General features: G+C 37.7%; 3 protein-coding genes across 3 annotated transcripts; 1 reads left to right on the top strand and 2 right to left on the bottom strand.

Annotated features, from left to right (window-relative positions):
* Nucleotides 1-550: 550 nt before the first annotated feature.
* LOC105159514 (Co-chaperone GrpE family protein) lies at nucleotides 551-3,658 on the bottom strand. The gene is made up of 3 exons (XM_011076599.3): nucleotides 3,279-3,658; nucleotides 1,378-1,866; nucleotides 551-1,014 (listed from the first exon to the last, which is right to left on the bottom strand). Exons 1-3 carry the CDS (start codon nucleotides 3,543-3,545, stop codon nucleotides 805-807), a joined length of 966 nt encoding a protein of 321 aa, XP_011074901.1. The 5' UTR covers nucleotides 3,546-3,658; the 3' UTR covers nucleotides 551-804.
* Nucleotides 3,659-4,204: 546 nt separating this feature from the next.
* PWD (chloroplastidic phosphoglucan, water dikinase (ATGWD3)) lies at nucleotides 4,205-12,665 on the top strand. The gene is made up of 19 exons (XM_011076598.3): nucleotides 4,205-4,743; nucleotides 5,029-5,656; nucleotides 5,870-5,956; nucleotides 6,037-6,168; nucleotides 6,547-6,672; nucleotides 6,757-6,935; nucleotides 7,528-7,609; nucleotides 8,149-8,316; nucleotides 8,398-8,450; nucleotides 9,036-9,244; nucleotides 9,331-9,449; nucleotides 9,704-9,774; nucleotides 9,880-9,997; nucleotides 10,424-10,510; nucleotides 10,622-10,708; nucleotides 10,817-10,893; nucleotides 11,039-11,204; nucleotides 11,277-11,388; nucleotides 11,575-12,665. The coding sequence occupies exons 1-19, from the start codon at nucleotides 4,517-4,519 to the stop codon at nucleotides 12,474-12,476; spliced, it is 3,630 nt and encodes a 1,209-aa protein (XP_011074900.1). The 5' UTR covers nucleotides 4,205-4,516; the 3' UTR covers nucleotides 12,477-12,665.
* A 142-nt stretch (nucleotides 12,666-12,807) lies between these two features.
* On the bottom strand, nucleotides 12,808-15,616 carry LOC105159512 (auxin response factor 17-like). Its single transcript, XM_011076597.3, has 2 exons — nucleotides 14,519-15,616; nucleotides 12,808-13,801 (listed from the first exon to the last, which is right to left on the bottom strand). The coding sequence occupies exons 1-2, from the start codon at nucleotides 15,467-15,469 to the stop codon at nucleotides 13,196-13,198; spliced, it is 1,557 nt and encodes a 518-aa protein (XP_011074899.1). The 5' UTR covers nucleotides 15,470-15,616; the 3' UTR covers nucleotides 12,808-13,195.
* Nucleotides 15,617-16,633: the final 1,017 nt, after the last annotated feature.

Here is a 16,633-nt window from a genome sequence, read left to right as displayed (position 1 = left end):
GTGACTGTGTCCTTCGGCGCATAGTTCTTTTGTTTTTAGCTGGTGTGAAAGCGCAAAAACAGGCCCCTAAGTGATACGCAATGTCGACCTACTGAGAGGGAAAGTAAACAGATCCTACACGGATGTTTTATTTGTTAACGGGCAACATGATACATTCATTGCCAGAAAGTCTCATTTTTTGATGGACCATTTATTCCTTTGGCTTGGCAAGTAAATCACTAGCATATCTTAACATTGCCTTATATTAATTTATATTAATATAAAAAGAAAAAGACTTCTATACTCACACTTGATAGTTCATAACACACACTTGATAGTTGATAACACTACTGCATCAATTTTTTGTAAAATTAAAAATATCTATCAACTAATAAAAGAACTAATTTATTCAACTTTTTAAATTATACATTAACTAATAAATTAATTTTTTTATAATTTTTTTTCTTAAAAAAATATAATACATTAATTTGTACATTTTATTCTTATTTATAATATATTTTAAAATTTAAAAAATTATTTATTATATATACGTGACCTTTAACGGCTAGGATTATAAGACAAAAGGTACTTCAATGCTTTTTCCTTTGTGGTTACAGAATACAAGAGAATCTTACTAAAGTGCCCTCCGTTTTCCTCTTCGGAACTTGCAAACAAAATAAAAAGGAAGCAGTGTGCAAGCGTGCTTGAAGAGACTAATGAGGGAGCAAACTATTCCACGATAGTAACTTGAGCAAGAAATTTCTTTTGAATAACATAAAATATTGCTTTTGAATGGTTAATTCCCAATGATGATCTGCAGTAAGACTATCGATTATCGACTCCAGCAACTGAAGCTGGCTCCTCACATGATTGGTCTGGCACCGAAGCAGGTTTCTTTTTACCAGGTCCAGATGAGACCTTAACCATCGCAGGTCTTAATAAGCGATCTCCAAGATAAAACCCCCGGCGAAATTCTTGGATTACGATTCCCTCCTTGAACTCATACGACTCCTCACGAGCAATAGCTTCATGCATCTGCATTCAACAGTTGAAATCACAATTGTAAAGAAGCAGAAACTGATGCATGATACCGTCACCCTTATCTAAAAGCAGGTAGACCATTATCAGTGTAGCTTATTACCCAATCAAAGGTCAGTGGACTGATTCAAAATCCAACCCCACAGTTTACATCCACTGTAGACCAACACCAAAAACCCATATGATGTAAAAGTATTGCTGTTCTTGCATCTAAAATTATGTTTAACTTGACATCTAAAGGTCCAGAGATGGGTGGTGGAACAAAAAGTTAAGAGATGAGTAATTGTTATTATTGGAAATAAGAACATAGAAGTAAGCATCCACACAGAAAAATTCAAGCTAAGTTGTGACAATTCTTACCTTAGGATCAAATGGCTTCCCAACTGTGGGGACAGCGGCCACACGCAAGCTCCGCATAATTTCCACAAACTGCTTGTATATACCTTGGTAACTTGTATCAATCTTCTTTTCCATCTCGGTTTCTAGTTTGATCTGTTGCTTGGCTCTCTCAAAACTGTCGACCATCGGCAAGAGACTTTCAATCACTTCTCCTTGGGCATCACTCCTTACTGTTAATCTTTCTTTTTCCGATCTTTTTCTGTAATTATCAAAATCAGCCTGCAAGCGAACTAATTTTTCCTTTCCAGAAGATATTTCTGCAGACATAGCTGCAACTTTCTGGGCCAGCTCATTTTTCTCTTTCTCCATCATGAATATCATATCTTCAAGTTCATATATAGCCTTTCTGTCTCCATCTAAAACAGCTTCCTTATATGCCTGCATGATCAACTTCAGGCGAGCAGGATCTGCTGCGCCTTCTGGCGCTTGGAACTCATCTGAATTGTTTGTCTGCAAGTTCATTTGGATATCATCACAGTAGAAAAGGAAAAGTTCAAAGTCTAAAATTGTTCACATCTAGTTCCATGTGAAATTTTGATTCAACAAATAGATTTGGCACTCTGATTGTGTAGTTGGCGCAAATTGCAAGTACAATTTCATAAAACAAGATAATTTGAGCTAGGACAAATGTCGGAATTTTCTACAAAGATGTCAAGTTAAACATGGAAGATGTAAAACTGAACTGTCGCTCCTTTGTTACTTTTGCATAACCATCTTGTCCAATTGCCAACCATATCCCTGTACTTATTTGTTTACTCGGGAGCAATGGTTAGCAAATTCCGTACTCATATTCATGTTATGACAATCCAAATCCGTTCACCTTTGATTACCAGAAACTTGGTTTTATCCCCAACTTCCCCTTCCCTTATGAAGTTCCATTTCTTGACACAGAAATCATATGTATTCATAGCAACTCTCATATTTTTCACCAAAATATTGCACCTCTACTGGCTGAGACATTATATCATAAGTTTATTTATCTTTCGGTGCATTTGGATTGATGAATTTGAATTTGAGGGAAGAATTTGGAGAAAGGGTTTCAAATGATTCCATTTAAAAAGAATTTGAAATCCATCAATATTCAACAAAACATAGTCCAAAATTAGAATTGAAGTATTTCAAATCCTTGAAGTTCAGAATTATCCAAATACATTCAAAGGATTTCTTATTAAGGATTTGAAAATCCATAATTTCAAATCCTCCAATTCAAATGCAACCTTTGAGAATTAACCCAGAGTGATTTTATACAAACTATTTTGGAATGAACTATCTTTAACTTAAGACAAGCGTAGGAATTATGAAACCATGATTTTTTACACACAAAATATCTTTACTTGCAATAGAAAGCTTCTGTACATTACGACACAAGGAAAAAGATCATGCTGATACTATAACAAAAAGATTAGTTTTTATATTTTAGAAACAGCACCCTAATATCTCTAACCATTTAAACTTCAACCTGTTTGTCAAGCTCCAGCTTTAAACTTCGATTCAATGTTAAAAGATAGCTATAGATGTTCCAAATTCAACAAGATTCCAGAATGTCCAAAAAGATGGGGGGTGGGAGTTTGGGAGTTCACGGCTAGAAAACACAGTCCACAATTTATCAACAAATTAAAATGTCAAGCTTTTTCTCTGAGATAACTAGATAAACAATTAGAAAATAAAAGCAATGCAATTTATGTAGGAGTTGCTAACGGCTATGCCTATGCCCCCATCTCTCTGTTTTTTATGACATTAGCAATCTGCTTCAATTAAAAAGAAGATACAATCAACTATAGCAAATTTATTTATTGAACCCATGAACATTTCAATGTCTGGTGTGTGTGTGTGTGTGCAGAGAGAGAGAGAGAGATTAATACCGGGGCGGGTTGGTTTTCCTCCTGGGCTGAGACGGAAGGTCTAAAAAAAGAACGCCTTTGATTCCTGAACCCATCGGTGATAATTCTTGGATTCCCATTTTTCCTGTATGAATTGAAAACAGGATATGCGGAAAAAACTGTTCTTGAAATGGAAATATTAAATTTTTGAATAGTGGGTCGTTGCAGACACAAATGGTTTGCGGGTCTTGAAGAAGTACGAGAGAAGTTGTGGGGAGTGTAGAGAGAGAGAGAAGCTGAAGCTGCCATCCTTGTGATTCCTAGCTGGACGGAAGGAAGACGAAAGAATTAAAAGAGAAATCCTCAAAGCAGTAGGGGAAAAATGGTGTTTTGTTATAGAAGGAACTAGAAAAGCCGGTTTGTGAAGGATTACTATATTGTCTTTAATCTTATTAAATAAATAATTATGTTTGTTATTACTACCTTCAATCTTATTTTACTCAAAACCACTATTGACCTTTCCGTTTTCATTTTAGGACATTAGAGAAACCAAAAAAAGAAAACAAAGAAGGAATCTGGAAAGGTAGCAGAAGTGTTATTCTATTTATTTTTAAGTATAAATTTTTTTATGATCTCGATTATCGTTACATTACAATTTTTAATTAATAATAATTAATATATTAATTATCAATATTAAATATTTAACCACTTTCTTTATGCAAATGAGTAATTCCATATCAACCCAAAAGAAAGGGGAAAAACCATCAATACCCCCATTAAACAAAAGGCCCATAATCTTACAATATTGTTAGGAGTAAAGGTCAGGGAAAATGAAAATATCATGCGACTGTTAAAATGACAATTATCCACATTAGAAGGAAGACAAAAACGAAAGTTATCTTATGCACATAAAATTTCGTGAATCTCGTGCACACCCCTTTCCCTCGAGAATTCTTGAATTTTAATCAAAGACAATACTTTTCCAGGTTCCCAAGTTTCAGTGTCAAGATCTGTCTTAGGAATCTACAATGGAGTTACATTATATGATTCACTAATAATAGTAATATATACAGTGGTAAATAAATAAAACTAGCAACAAAAATCTTTCCCACGTGTTCATGTCCATCCACAAATATCTCCACTGCCCAATTCATTCAAGATTTCCATTTTCAATCTCTCATCAGCTCACAGTTTATATATACGTAATAGAGTGAATTTCTTTACGTTTTAAAGCTAAAAAGATCAGGAAATCTTGAACTTCCTGTAGTTCATTCATTGCCATGGACTATCCTTGTATATTGCGCTGCAATTTTGCTTCCAGTTCCAATGCTATTGCTTCATCAAGTAATTCTAGATGCCCCCATAACAATATCCCATCTAAATTTCTTCACCGAAAGGTTTCAATTCCCCTTTCGCATGGGAAACATCTTGGATTCTTTTCCATTGGACCCATCAGAAGGGATTCTGTTAAAATGACGGTCTCTGCTGTTTCTTCGGTCGAAACCAGGTAAAGATTTGTATTTTCTTGTCATTTTGAATGTTGGGGGTGAGTTTGGGCTTTTAGCAGAATATATGGAATCTTGTGAATATGTAGGAAAAGAAAAAGGAATGAAAAGGGTCAAGGAGAGCGGAACAGCCTCCTGGGAAAACTGAAAACCGGAATATATCAGTTCCTGGGAGTGGTAATTTATTTGTAAAGATTGAATTTTGCTGGCAAAAGTAAGCTCTATGATCACATGTCATATGAAGAGATGACTGACATGTTTGTTATTTTGATATTTTATGGTTTCAGGGAAGAAGAAATGAAGAAGGACAAGAAAAAGAAAAGGCAGTCTAAAACGTCAGGTGCTGACAAGGTGAAGCTGAAGGTTAGGCTAGATCACCAAGTCGAATTTGGGGAACATGTTGCTATTTTGGGGTCAGCTATAGAGTTAGGCTCATGGAAGAATAAAGTGATGATGGATTGGACAGAAAATGGATGGGTATGTGATCTGGAATTGAATAGCAATGAAGAGCCCGTTGAGTATAAGTTTGTGATAGTAAGCAAGGATAAGGGGAAGTTAGTATGGGAAAGCGGTGATAACCGCATTTTAAAGTTCTCAGGGAATGGAAACTTTAATATTGTTTGTAGGTGGAACAAAACTAATGAACAGGTAGAAGTACTGCCTTGGGATGGGAAAGATGCTGAGGGAGTGGAGGCAGAACAAATTAAAAATGGGAATGTTGTTACCGCCTCTATAGAAGAGGCTGTTACCTCAAGTGCCTTTGTGGAGCAATGGCAAGGGAAGGATGTTGCATTTGTTCGTTCAAAGGATCATTTCGATGCAGAAAAGAACAGAAACTGGGATACTTCAGGTCTCGAAGGGATTGCTTTGAAATTAGTGGAAGGTGATCGTAGTGCTAGGAACTGGTGGCGGAAGGTATTGATGATTTTTGCTCCTTCTACAAACTTGCAATGGCATGAACTTTTACATTTTTTATGTTTACCCCGCCAATATGCAATTTCTATGTAGTTCATGTTGTTTTTGCAAGATCCAAAAATTAAAATTAAGATTAATATGATTAACAGTTTTTGGCAGAGCCAAAATATTTATACTAACATCTATGCTTTCCTTCATTTCTGTTTTGTGAAGCTTGAAGTTGTTCGAGAGCTTGTGGTTGAAAACATTGAGAATGCAAAGCGCTTGGAAGCGCTTACATATTCAGCAATATATTTGAAGGTTATATGATATACTCTTTTTAGTTTGCTTCTGTGGGCAAATTAGTCCGTGTCCTCATCATATGATATTGTTTTATGTAGTGGATAAACACAGGTCAAATTCCTTGCTTTGAAGATGGAGGCCATCATCGGCCAAACAGGCATGCAGAGATTTCCAGGCTTATATTTCGCGAACTTGAAAGAATTTCCAGCAGAAAAGACACTTCACTTCAGGTCACCTTCTGCTAGTTTTCTGAAACAATTGACTTAAACTTGATTTTGGAGCAACTTGGAATCACCATATTATGATTATCAGATGTTTGTGAAGAATCCGGGGGGAAAAAATCAAATCCTACAATTTGGCCTAAATATCATTTCTTATTTTTCTTACGTTATTGTCAAAATTGCACAAACTTTACTGTCTATCTATTGCATCTATTTAATTTCCTCCCTTTTTGTGGTTGTTGCGCTTAAATTTTTGCTATTTCTCATTGTCACTGTCTTCTATCTGTGAATTGTGTACTTTAACTTCATATTCGGGTAAGGTATTACAGCCTACTTGCACAACTGGTCCAGCAGTGATATTCCTCACAAGTATTCTATTATATGCAGGAAATACTTGTTATCCGCAAAATTCATCCTTGCTTACCATCTTTTAAGGCAGAGTTCACAGCATCTGTCCCATTAACAAGAATTCGAGATATTGCTCATAGGAATGATATCCCTCACGACCTTAAGGTTATTCATCAAGAAAACTCTTTTAATTTTTTATTTTTTAGTTAAAAAATTTGAGTTGTTTACATAGTAATAATAACATTCCAGCAAGAAATTAAGCATACTATACAAAACAAGCTTCATCGAAATGCTGGTCCTGAAGATTTAGTTGCCACAGAAGCAATGCTTGCCAGAATTACGAAGAAACCTGGAGAATACAGTGAAGCTTTTGTTGAGCAATTCAAGATATTCCATCGAGAACTCAAAGATTTCTTCAATGCTGGAAGGTAACATACTCTCCACTTTATGCTTTTCCTTTTGGAATTATTAAGTGTTTCCTGATGATTAACTTTTGTTCATTTCTTTCTTTTCTTTAGTTAAACAAATGCTATAATCAAACTATGCTGATCCCCTGAGATCCTTTTGTTGCCTGCTGATCAATTTGCACTTAGGTTTCCTATAATGTTTTCATACCATTACAGACTAGTTTTTCTTTCAGTAATGATGCAATGTGTGTTTTTCTTTGGTACTAGTTCCTTTTTTGGTTCTTTATTTCCCAAGAGTTGCAGAGAGGATTTTCAAGTTTATGTTTTAAAATTCAGTGAAATAATTGTGTTAGTTAACAGGTTCTCTGTTGTCTGTTCTACTGGCTAAGTGATATGTTGATATAGGATACTACTTATTTAAATCCATTTCTGAAACTGGTAAACTTTAGCTCAGCATAGTTCGACATTTTTACTGTTGGGAACTTTCTCAAATTTGTCTTGCTATCTCATGTATATACAGTTCATATTTGAAATTGTCTGTGTGGAGAATAGAATTTCTGGTTAATCATTTGTCATCTTTCTGATGCTTTGGTTATTATCCACATTATTAAAGTCTGGAAGAACAACTGGAATCAATTAGAGATTCACTGGATCAAACCTCAGCAGCCCTATCTGCGTTTATAGAGTCAAAACAGGTATACTTCTCTGTAGATCTAAGTCTGCAGTTATGGATTGGTGTTCTTATTGGAGAATTATTTGTCCATTGAATAAAGATTGTTGTATTATCATCATGGTTCAGTTACACTTATTCACTAAAACATGTAATTAACTATTTTTGGATTACTGTTTGTATCTTCATTTGACCACAAAAATACTAATGCTTATTTTCAATATTTGATACAATATAAATTCGTATATCTAGGTGCAGAAAACATCTTGAAGAATCAAGGAACAGTATTGAAATCCAAAATAATATGAAAGATTGTAAGGGATTATGTAGATTTCTATTTCCACTGCCCATGAGGGTCATGAACGCTTATATTGGTTGCCAACATATCTGTGGGAACGGAATGGTGTTTTTTGTGTTGCATAAAGGTCCCTTGCTTATTATTGTGTATCGTTCTTGTAGTTTTTGTTGTTTCCTTCATTATCCCTCTGCTAACAGCACACATAAACAGTTTTATAACATTGTAAGCATATAATAGAGAAATTACCCATTGATGTCTCTCTTCAGGCATTGGATAATATGGACAGTCATAATTATATTTCTGAAAGTGAATGGATGAGAGTGTTGATGAAAACAATACAAGCTCTGAGTAATCTCCGCCAAGAAATTGCCAAGGGTCTTGAGAGTGGGCTTCGGAATGATGCTCCTGATGCTGCAATAGCAATGCGCCAAAAGGTAAAATCTTCTCTTTATTTCTTTTGTTTTTCACAATAATCAAATATCATGATGTTAATCAAAGAATCCATGCAATCACAGTGGCGTCTTTGTGAGATTGGACTTGAAGACTATGCATTTGTTCTTTTAAGCAGGTAATGCACCCATTATTTTTGTTTAACTTTTTAGTTCTTAAATAATAATAGTATTGGTCACTGATTTATTACCTTTTATGGGCATAAGCAGGTTGGTCACTAAAGTCTCTGCAAATAATTTAGCCTGCATGCAGTTTTGACATGATACAAAAATATGGACAAACTATTAGCTTCCTTCATGTAAAAAGGGTTTGCTGTTGTGGGTGTTATGTAAAAAGGGTTTGCTGTTGTGGGTGTTTCTAATTTGGGTATAGTGTCATCATGGGCTCAAGGCTTTATCGTTTTTTCTGGTCACTATAATAAGCGTGGGCGTTCAATGATCTCTTTGTTGATAGTACATACTTTCAGCTCCATGTTTTTGTACTGCATGGCAACCTTAGGCCCTGGGGTTTGTTTTCCTTCCTAGGTTGAGGGGAAATTTGCTGACAAATGACACATATTGTACCTGTGGCTACTGTATTCTTCACTTATGAGAAATCTGTCTGCTGATATTTTTCAGTAGGACCATTAATAGGAATTGAGCTACCAGGCTCCTGCAGTCATTTCACAAATTTAAACTGGATAGTTGACGGTGCGTTTTTATAGGTTTCTTAATGCACTTGAAGCTGTTGGAGGAGCTCATTGGCTTGCAGATAATGTAGATCAAAAGAATATTAATTCTTGGAATGATCCACTTGGAGCTCTAGCCATCAGTGTCCATCAGTTGGGCCTATCTGGCTGGAAGCCTGATGAGTGCAGAGCTATTGGAAAGGAGCTTCTAGCATGGAAAGAGAGAGGTCTTCTGGAAACTGAAGGTACCTTTTTTTCAGTAAATTCATAATGCTGGTTGTTTCTGATTACACCGTTTTTCTCTGAGATACTTTGTTATTATTAATACAAGGCAGTGAAAACGGTAAGAGAATATGGGGTTTAAGGCTTAAAGCTACACTTGATAGAGCTAAGAGACTGACTGAAGAATATTCTGAGGCCCTTCTTCATATATTCCCTCAAAAAGTTCAGGTAAGGTAATTTAAGGTGCTCATGCTTTATGCCAATCATTGTTGGTAATTCTTTCCTAAGAATCACTACACATTTTAATGTTTTTTCTGGCATGGTTATGTGATATGAACTATCTCCTGCTTTTAATTTTCCAATTCTTTGCAATTTCTAAATCCAGAATTAATATTGCATTTTTTCATCACAGAGTGACACAATTCACCATCATGAATTATATACAATAAATTTGATCCTCGATTATTATTGAATTCTTGCAGATATTGGGAAAAGCTTTGGGGATTCCTGAGAATACTGTGAGGACATATACTGAAGCTGAGATTCGTTCTGGGTACGATACCCAAGTTTACTAAAAATTCTGTAAACCTGTTTTCTTGAAGTTTGTTTGTTACATTTGAAATTGTTATGGCCATCTAATTATCAATTGGAAATACAGGGTAATTTTTCAGGTTTCCAAACTGTGCACCCTTCATTTGAAGGCTGTTAGGAATGTTCTTGGATCTCAAGGTTGGGATATTCTTGTACCAGGAGATGCTTTTGGAACTCTCATCGAGGTACCCCATCTCATGACTCGCACGACACGTCAAAATATCAATTTCACTGGGGATTTGTCTGTGCTTGTATCTACCTGATATTACATCCATGCTGTTGCATTATTACAGCATGTTCGTATAAATGACTCAGTTCCATGTGAAGCACTTCATAAAACTAGTTGCGAAATCCCCATCAATTCTGCCACTACATTAGGCATCCACTGTAAGAAAAAGCTTTAGAGAAAATTTGGTGTATATAAGATTTCTAGTTCATCGTATGCCAAAAGTCATCTGTGATATCACCGTAATGAAATCCCGTTCCAACCTATTAATTGTTGATTTGGGAGTTAAACCTGGGTTTTTTTTAAATCTTCTATTTGAGAAAAATATATTATGTGCCAGTCTTTTTGTGGTTATTTAAAATTTCTTTATGCAACTCGACTTCAGGTAGAGAGTATTGTTCCTGGGTCAGTACCATCATCTGTTACTGGACCAATTATTCTAGTTGTGAGCAAAGCTGATGGAGATGAAGAGGTTCTCTCTATATGTTCTAATTATTTAAATATAGGACTTTGAGGTACATTTTAATTCTCAAATGCATGACTGTCAAGTTAAGATTTTCTGTATCTGTTGATTGTCTGGCAGGTAACAGCTGCTGGAGCAAACATTGCTGGAGTTATACTTATGCAGGAGCTGCCTCATTTGTCTCATCTTGGTGTTAGGGCTCGCCAAGCAAGTCTCATGCCATGTCTTTTTCTTTTACTGTTGTTTTTCCAAGATAGTAGACAGATGGCAAGTGGGCTGATTGTTAAACTTTAAATGTGAATCTGTGGACTGCAGGAGAAGGTTGTTTTTGTGACCTGTGAAGATGATGAAAATGTTGCAGATATCAAGATGCTGATCGGGAAATTTGTGAGGTTATATTTTGGACATTCTGTCCCCTTGGTCTTCTATCTCACCATATATAGTTAGAGTTCCACTGGTTCTTTGAGTGAATTGTTTAGCATGGAGCTTCCACTCTTTCATCTTTTTTAATGCCTTTTCTTGACCAACCTTTTTCAGGTTGGAAGCATCCTCTGCAGGTGTCAGCTTGATACCAACTTCAGCAAAGAGCACGAATGGTAATATTCCACTGGAAAATCAATCAACCACAGGTTCACCGGAGGTTGGAAGCTCAGAAGGAAATACCACTTCCTCGCTTACTGGCAAAACATCTGACATCAATCAGGTATCAATTAGAAATCAGTGCATAATTTGTTCTGCATTCCAATGTTTACGATTGTCTCTGAATGTCATGCAGGTTTTGTCAGCTGGAGATGTTATATTGCTTGAAAATGCTGATTTACAAAGCTCTGGTGCAAAGGCTACAGCTTGCGGTTGCCTGGCTTCTTTGGCTGCTGCTTCTAGTAAAGGTAATGTAGCTTGTGCTGGAGTTGGCATCGTTAGAATTTGAAAATGAAAAATCTCGACCTCTCCAGTAAACTATTTGTTCAATGCTTTAGCATCTAGATCCACTAACTGGATTCTTTGCGAGTGCGACTATCTCTAAACATTAGAAATTCTTATTCAAGTGCCTGGTTCTGATGCTGGAATGACAGTGTACAATGAACAAGGAGTTCCTGCATCATTTAACGTCCCCAATGGAGCAGTATTGCCTTTCGGTTCTATGGAATTGGCTTTGGAGCGCAATGGATCAATGGAGACGTACAGGTCACTAATTGAAAGGATAGAAGCGGCTCAAATCGATGGAGAACTCGATAGGCTTTGTAATGAACTAGAGGAGCTCATTTCTTGCTTGAGTCCCCCAAAAGAAACCATTGAAAGCTTATCAAAATTATTTCCAGAGAACGCAAGATTAATAGTCCGTTCTAGTGCTAATGTGGAGGACTTGGCTGGAATGTCAGCTGCTGGGCTTTATGAATCAATTCCTAACGTCAGCCCTTCTAATCCAATTATCTTTGGACATGCCATTGCACGAGTTTGGGCTTCCCTGTATACTCGCAGAGCAGTTCTAAGCCGCCGAGCTGCTGGTGTGCCCCAAAATAAGGCCGTAATGGCTGTTCTTGTGCAAGAAATGCTTTCTCCAGACATATCCTTCGTACTCCACACTCTTAGCCCCACAGACAAGAACCAGAATCTGGTTGAGGCAGAGATTGCTCCAGGACTTGGGGAAACTCTTGCTTCTGGCACAAGGGGCACTCCCTGGAGACTCTCCAGTGGTAAATTTGATGGGACAGTGCAAACTTTAGCATTCGCAAATTTCAGCGAGGAATTGGTAGTACGCAGTGTTGGCCCTGCAGACGGCGAAGTTATACAGTTGACGGTAGATTACAGCAAGAAACCTTTGACTGTGGATCCCATATTCCGACAGCAGCTCGGGCAGAGGCTTGGCGCTGTTGGTTTCTTCCTGGAGCAGAAGTTTGGGTGTCCACAGGATGTAGAAGGTTGTTTGGTTGGCAACGACATTTTCATCGTGCAGACACGTCCACAGCCAGAATAAGGGAGGACCGTACTTGTAACTAATCAAGGCTGGTGCATGAATACAAGTTGGAAAACAGAGGTGCATGTAGCAGAATAGGTACTCATATAAGGACACTCCCTGATTAGTGTCCATTGGCCAAATCAAACGAATATATATACTTCCTTAAACAATTTAATTTGAAGTCAGTAATAATTCTCTTTTCTAAAATGGGATGGAAACGTTGGTGGTTTGTGATGTGGTAGTCCAAGAGAATGATGTTGAAGGTAATGCTTCCTATTTGCAATAAACACCATAAGAATAAGTAAAGTAAATAATAGACCGTGTTATATTAGTTCAGTACTAAGGAAAATAGACAAATCAATCTTCCGATGTATAATCTGAACTTTGTGAAATGTAAAACACAAGGGATTGGATTTGGGCCTTCCCCTGGGCCTAACTGACCACAGAATTGGTGGACAAGTTGGTACAGTTGTCTCCAAGGCTAAGTGAGAAAGCAAGCACAATATCGCCACTCATCAACATCCTCCTCCCCAAGTAATCCATCACATTTCTGAAACAATACCAACTGGATTTTTCTAGGATTACAAACAAAACTTAAGACGCCTTCTCCATCACCTGTACAGAGCTATACATTGTCAGCAAATGAGCCACTAATTCATATGGTTCATGCTCCCTCGGTTGAGGCTCTTACAATTTATCAGCAAGCCCCCCCAAATGCAGCTGACCTAGGAGAAGGATTAGGTTGGTGGATGAACGCTACTCTCCTTTCCACCATCTGTACAAGTCGCCTTAAGTTTTGAACCGCCTCCAACAGGCTCAGGCATCTGAATGATCTTTCCAAACAACTGGAACGAATTCGCCCCAGTTTTGGATGATGAACTCGGTCCCGGCTGGCCAAGTAGATCAGTGCTGCGGAACTGGACGCTGCTCTGACTACCATGTGATAAATTGTCGGAATATGAACTCCCGATACTTAGAACCGTTGAAACGGTTTTCAATTCTGGGGCCGCATCGTTCTTAGGGAGTTCATTCGACGTTTGGAGTGTCCTATCACTGCTGGCATTGGATATACAAATGTGATCGGGCCTGGCTCCCTGCATGCCAGCAGAAAAAGGAGCATAACTGAGCGCAGCCGGGTTCAGATGTCCTGCCATTGGACGTGTTAATTGAGGGAGGCGAAAACCTCCCTCTCCAGCAGGTACCGTCTCTGGATTTTGCATTATTCTGAACTTCTTAGAGGGAGGAAATTCGGGATCAAAGAGTGGAGTGGCCGGAATATATTCCACTTGCCAAGGGTTCACTCTATTAACGTGCTGAAGGCTTTCAGGTTCATCCCAAGTCACCTACAGTTGAAAAATGGTTAGAAATGCAGAATAAATTAAGAAGAAGGGGTGACGGGATCCTGGTGAAAACCTATTCAATATTACAGAGTAGAAATAATTCCAACTGAAGAAACAGTAAACCTTTTCTGCAGTATCATAATAGACAACAAATCAAGAACATGACTTCATAGTTTGACTCAGGAAAAACATACAGCATATAGTTTGCATAATTCAGCCGCAAAGCGAAACAAGCACGTAACTTTACCATATAATGCCGACAAACCAAATTACGACATCAATCGAGCACACGCGTTAGTGATTCAAATATGGATCCAAATAAAATTAGGACAGCAAGGAAGATAAGCGGTGCAGTAAATGCAATTCAACGACAACATAATAGTAGAAATGCATTCTTTGAACCAGACTATTGAATATATTCGGGAATCACGATCCAATTCTCAAATGATGATAGCAATTCGAAGAACATCAACTCAAATCAGTACAATAATTCAACGATGAGATGATGATTAAACATCCAACTCCTGCATGCTGCAATTGACTGTACACCTGATCATCAAAACAACTGGTATAACATATTCAAATAAACCATAAAAAAGGATCCATGTAACATATACATATCAGATCTACTATTCTACGATCTTATTGTCACGAGGCAATGCTCACTCATCAAGAATGGAAAAAAATCAACATGCATGCACATATGGATTGGGATTGCACCTGAAGCATGCGCCAGGGAGAACCGTACCACGGCCCGGTACCAGGAGACGTGGTTGCTGCAATTGTGCCCTGAAACCACGTCATCCGGGATGAATCATCCGTTTCCACCCCCATCCTTACCCGCATTCCCTGCCTCCAGCACATCCGCAATGCATCTTTCACCTTCTCCGCCTTCACCACGAAATCGGGGCATCCAGCCTTGGGATAGTACACCACCTCGAACGCCATTCCTCTTGCCGCCTTCTGTATCGCCTCCAACGCCTCACCACCATCCTGGCCCTCATTGCCGCCAACCCTTGAGGCTCTCCTGATCCCAACGAAGAGCTCATTCGTCGACTTTTTCTTCATAAAAACCACGGTATCTCCGGCGACGAGGCGTTTGGCGTTAACGAACTTGCTCCAGCCAGTAGTTAACAAGTGGCGGCGCGGCGTGCCTCGGTAGATATGTCGAAACTCCCATGCATTGTTATGGGTGTCTTTCAATGTCAAATTCTGAACGGGCGGGTCAGCCGCGAAGTCCAGCTGCGGGAAAATCAAGTCCGCACAGTATCTGGGAACTGAAAAACCTCCACCGTTATTCGCATCGGACGGAGTCAGAATCTTCGAGAATGAGACCACGTCGGTTCTAGTGTCATCATCATCGTTGTTCATTGGGCGTGGTCCTAGGGGCTGGAGCGGCTGGAGGAGGATTCTGACGAAAGCCTGATCCGAGGGATGATCAGAAAGGAAACGAATGGAGAGGACTTGGCAGGGAATGAAGGGACGTGGGAGGGCAAAATTGTAATTATGAATGGAGGCGGAGGAGGAGGTGTGTTCCAGGTGTCCTTGGGGGAAGTAGTAGACATAGGAGTTGAGTGAGGGGACTTGGACGGAGGAGCCGACGACGGCTCTCCAGATGGCGGCGTCTACTTCAGAGGCGACGGCGGAAGCGGAGGAGGAGGAGTTAGACATTGCTGGTGAAGGTGTATGTGTGTAGAGAGAGAGAGAGAGTATAAAATCAGTCTCCGACGTATAAGAGTAGGAGTGAAGAGGAGGAGTAGTAGTAGTAGTAGTAGAGGTAGGGCTGAGAGGAAGGAGGAGCCGATATTTATAGTGGTGGTGGAATGCCCTTCGCTTTGTCTGGGAATTACGGGGTTGTGTGAGATGATATGTCATACCTGTCTTCTAGCAAGGACCGCCAATTTCGCTTCTACACGCGCTCCTCCTCACTTGCATTTTACGCTCTGCTCTGCTATCTATTATTTAATAGGAACTATTGCATGTCCATCCTCTTATTTTTTTATCAATATTATGTTTAAAAATTAACATAATATGAAGTACTCATCCAGACATGAAAATAATAATAATAATTTTTGCAATCAAATAAATAACTTTAGGATTTATAATTGAAATATATAAATGTTATTAAGTAATAAAATTTTATGATTTTTAAAATATCAATAATTGAGAAAAGATTTTGAGTTTTGAAATTAAATACTTGTCTGTTTTATCTATATAACAAAATATATGATTTCTTTACATTCTTTTTAGCGCGTGGGTTTACGTCTTTGTTCCGTTCATGTGGCCGACATTCTTTCTGCAATTCAATATTTACGTCTGTTTATAATCATTGATGACTTATTGCAGCATATTTTGTCTGTTGACGTTGTCATAAAAGTGGATTTTATAATACGTAACCGGATTACACATTTAATAAATTTATCATGATTACAAAATTTATTAAAAAGCAATTCATGACGTGTTAGATATGTGTAACGGCTTTATAGTAATTGCTTCTTACCTAATTTTTAAGTTTATTTATTATTGGCAATATATATTAAATGTATTAGTATGAAAAAAGAACAATCTTATGTGTAATATTTATATCGATTGTCGTAATAATTGCTACTTACCTATTTTTTTGTGATTGACATTATAAATTGATTAGCTATCATAGCACGTTGTTTTTGTATGATATAATAAATAATTTTTATATTTTAAAATATACTATAAATAAGAATAAAATATATATACCAACGCATTAAATTTCTCAAATAAAAATCAACTTAAAATTATTATTGACACAACAAAAAATAATAGTATCGTGATGTCACAAACAGAAGTTTAAGAGTGAAA

The sequence above is a fragment of the Sesamum indicum genome, linkage group LG3 (genome assembly GCF_026168435.1).
Source record: "Sesamum indicum cultivar Baizhima isolate 11 linkage group LG3, ASM2616843v1, whole genome shotgun sequence".
NCBI classification, from domain to species: domain Eukaryota; kingdom Viridiplantae; phylum Streptophyta; class Magnoliopsida; order Lamiales; family Pedaliaceae; genus Sesamum; species Sesamum indicum.
The sequence above is the reverse complement of the archived record's forward strand: the minus strand, read 5'-3'. Positions and strand labels throughout refer to the sequence as shown.

Bases quoted from the DNA above. Each gene is read 5' to 3' on its own strand.
- LOC105159514 (XM_011076599.3), bottom strand. From the start codon at position 3,545: ATGGCAGCTTCAGCTTCTCTCTCTCTCTACACTCCCCACAACTTCTCT. The intron at 1,867-3,278 runs GTATTAATCTCT...ATGAACTTGCAG, and splicing joins AGGAAAACCAACCCGCCCCG to ACAAACAATTCAGATGAGTT. The intron at 1,015-1,377 runs GTAAGAATTGTC...TGTTGAATGCAG, and splicing joins GGAAGCCATTTGATCCTAAG to ATGCATGAAGCTATTGCTCG.
- LOC105159512 (XM_011076597.3), bottom strand. From the start codon at position 15,469: ATGTCTAACTCCTCCTCCTCCGCTTCCGCCGTCGCCTCTGAAGTAGAC. The intron at 13,802-14,518 runs GTGCAATCCCAA...TTTCAACTGTAG, and splicing joins CTCCCTGGCGCATGCTTCAG to GTGACTTGGGATGAACCTGA.
- PWD (XM_011076598.3), top strand. From the start codon at position 4,517: ATGGACTATCCTTGTATATTGCGCTGCAATTTTGCTTCCAGTTCCAAT. The intron at 4,744-5,028 runs GTAAAGATTTGT...TTATGGTTTCAG, and splicing joins GTTTCTTCGGTCGAAACCAG to GGAAGAAGAAATGAAGAAGG. The intron at 6,169-6,546 runs GTCACCTTCTGC...TATTATATGCAG, and splicing joins GAAAAGACACTTCACTTCAG to GAAATACTTGTTATCCGCAA.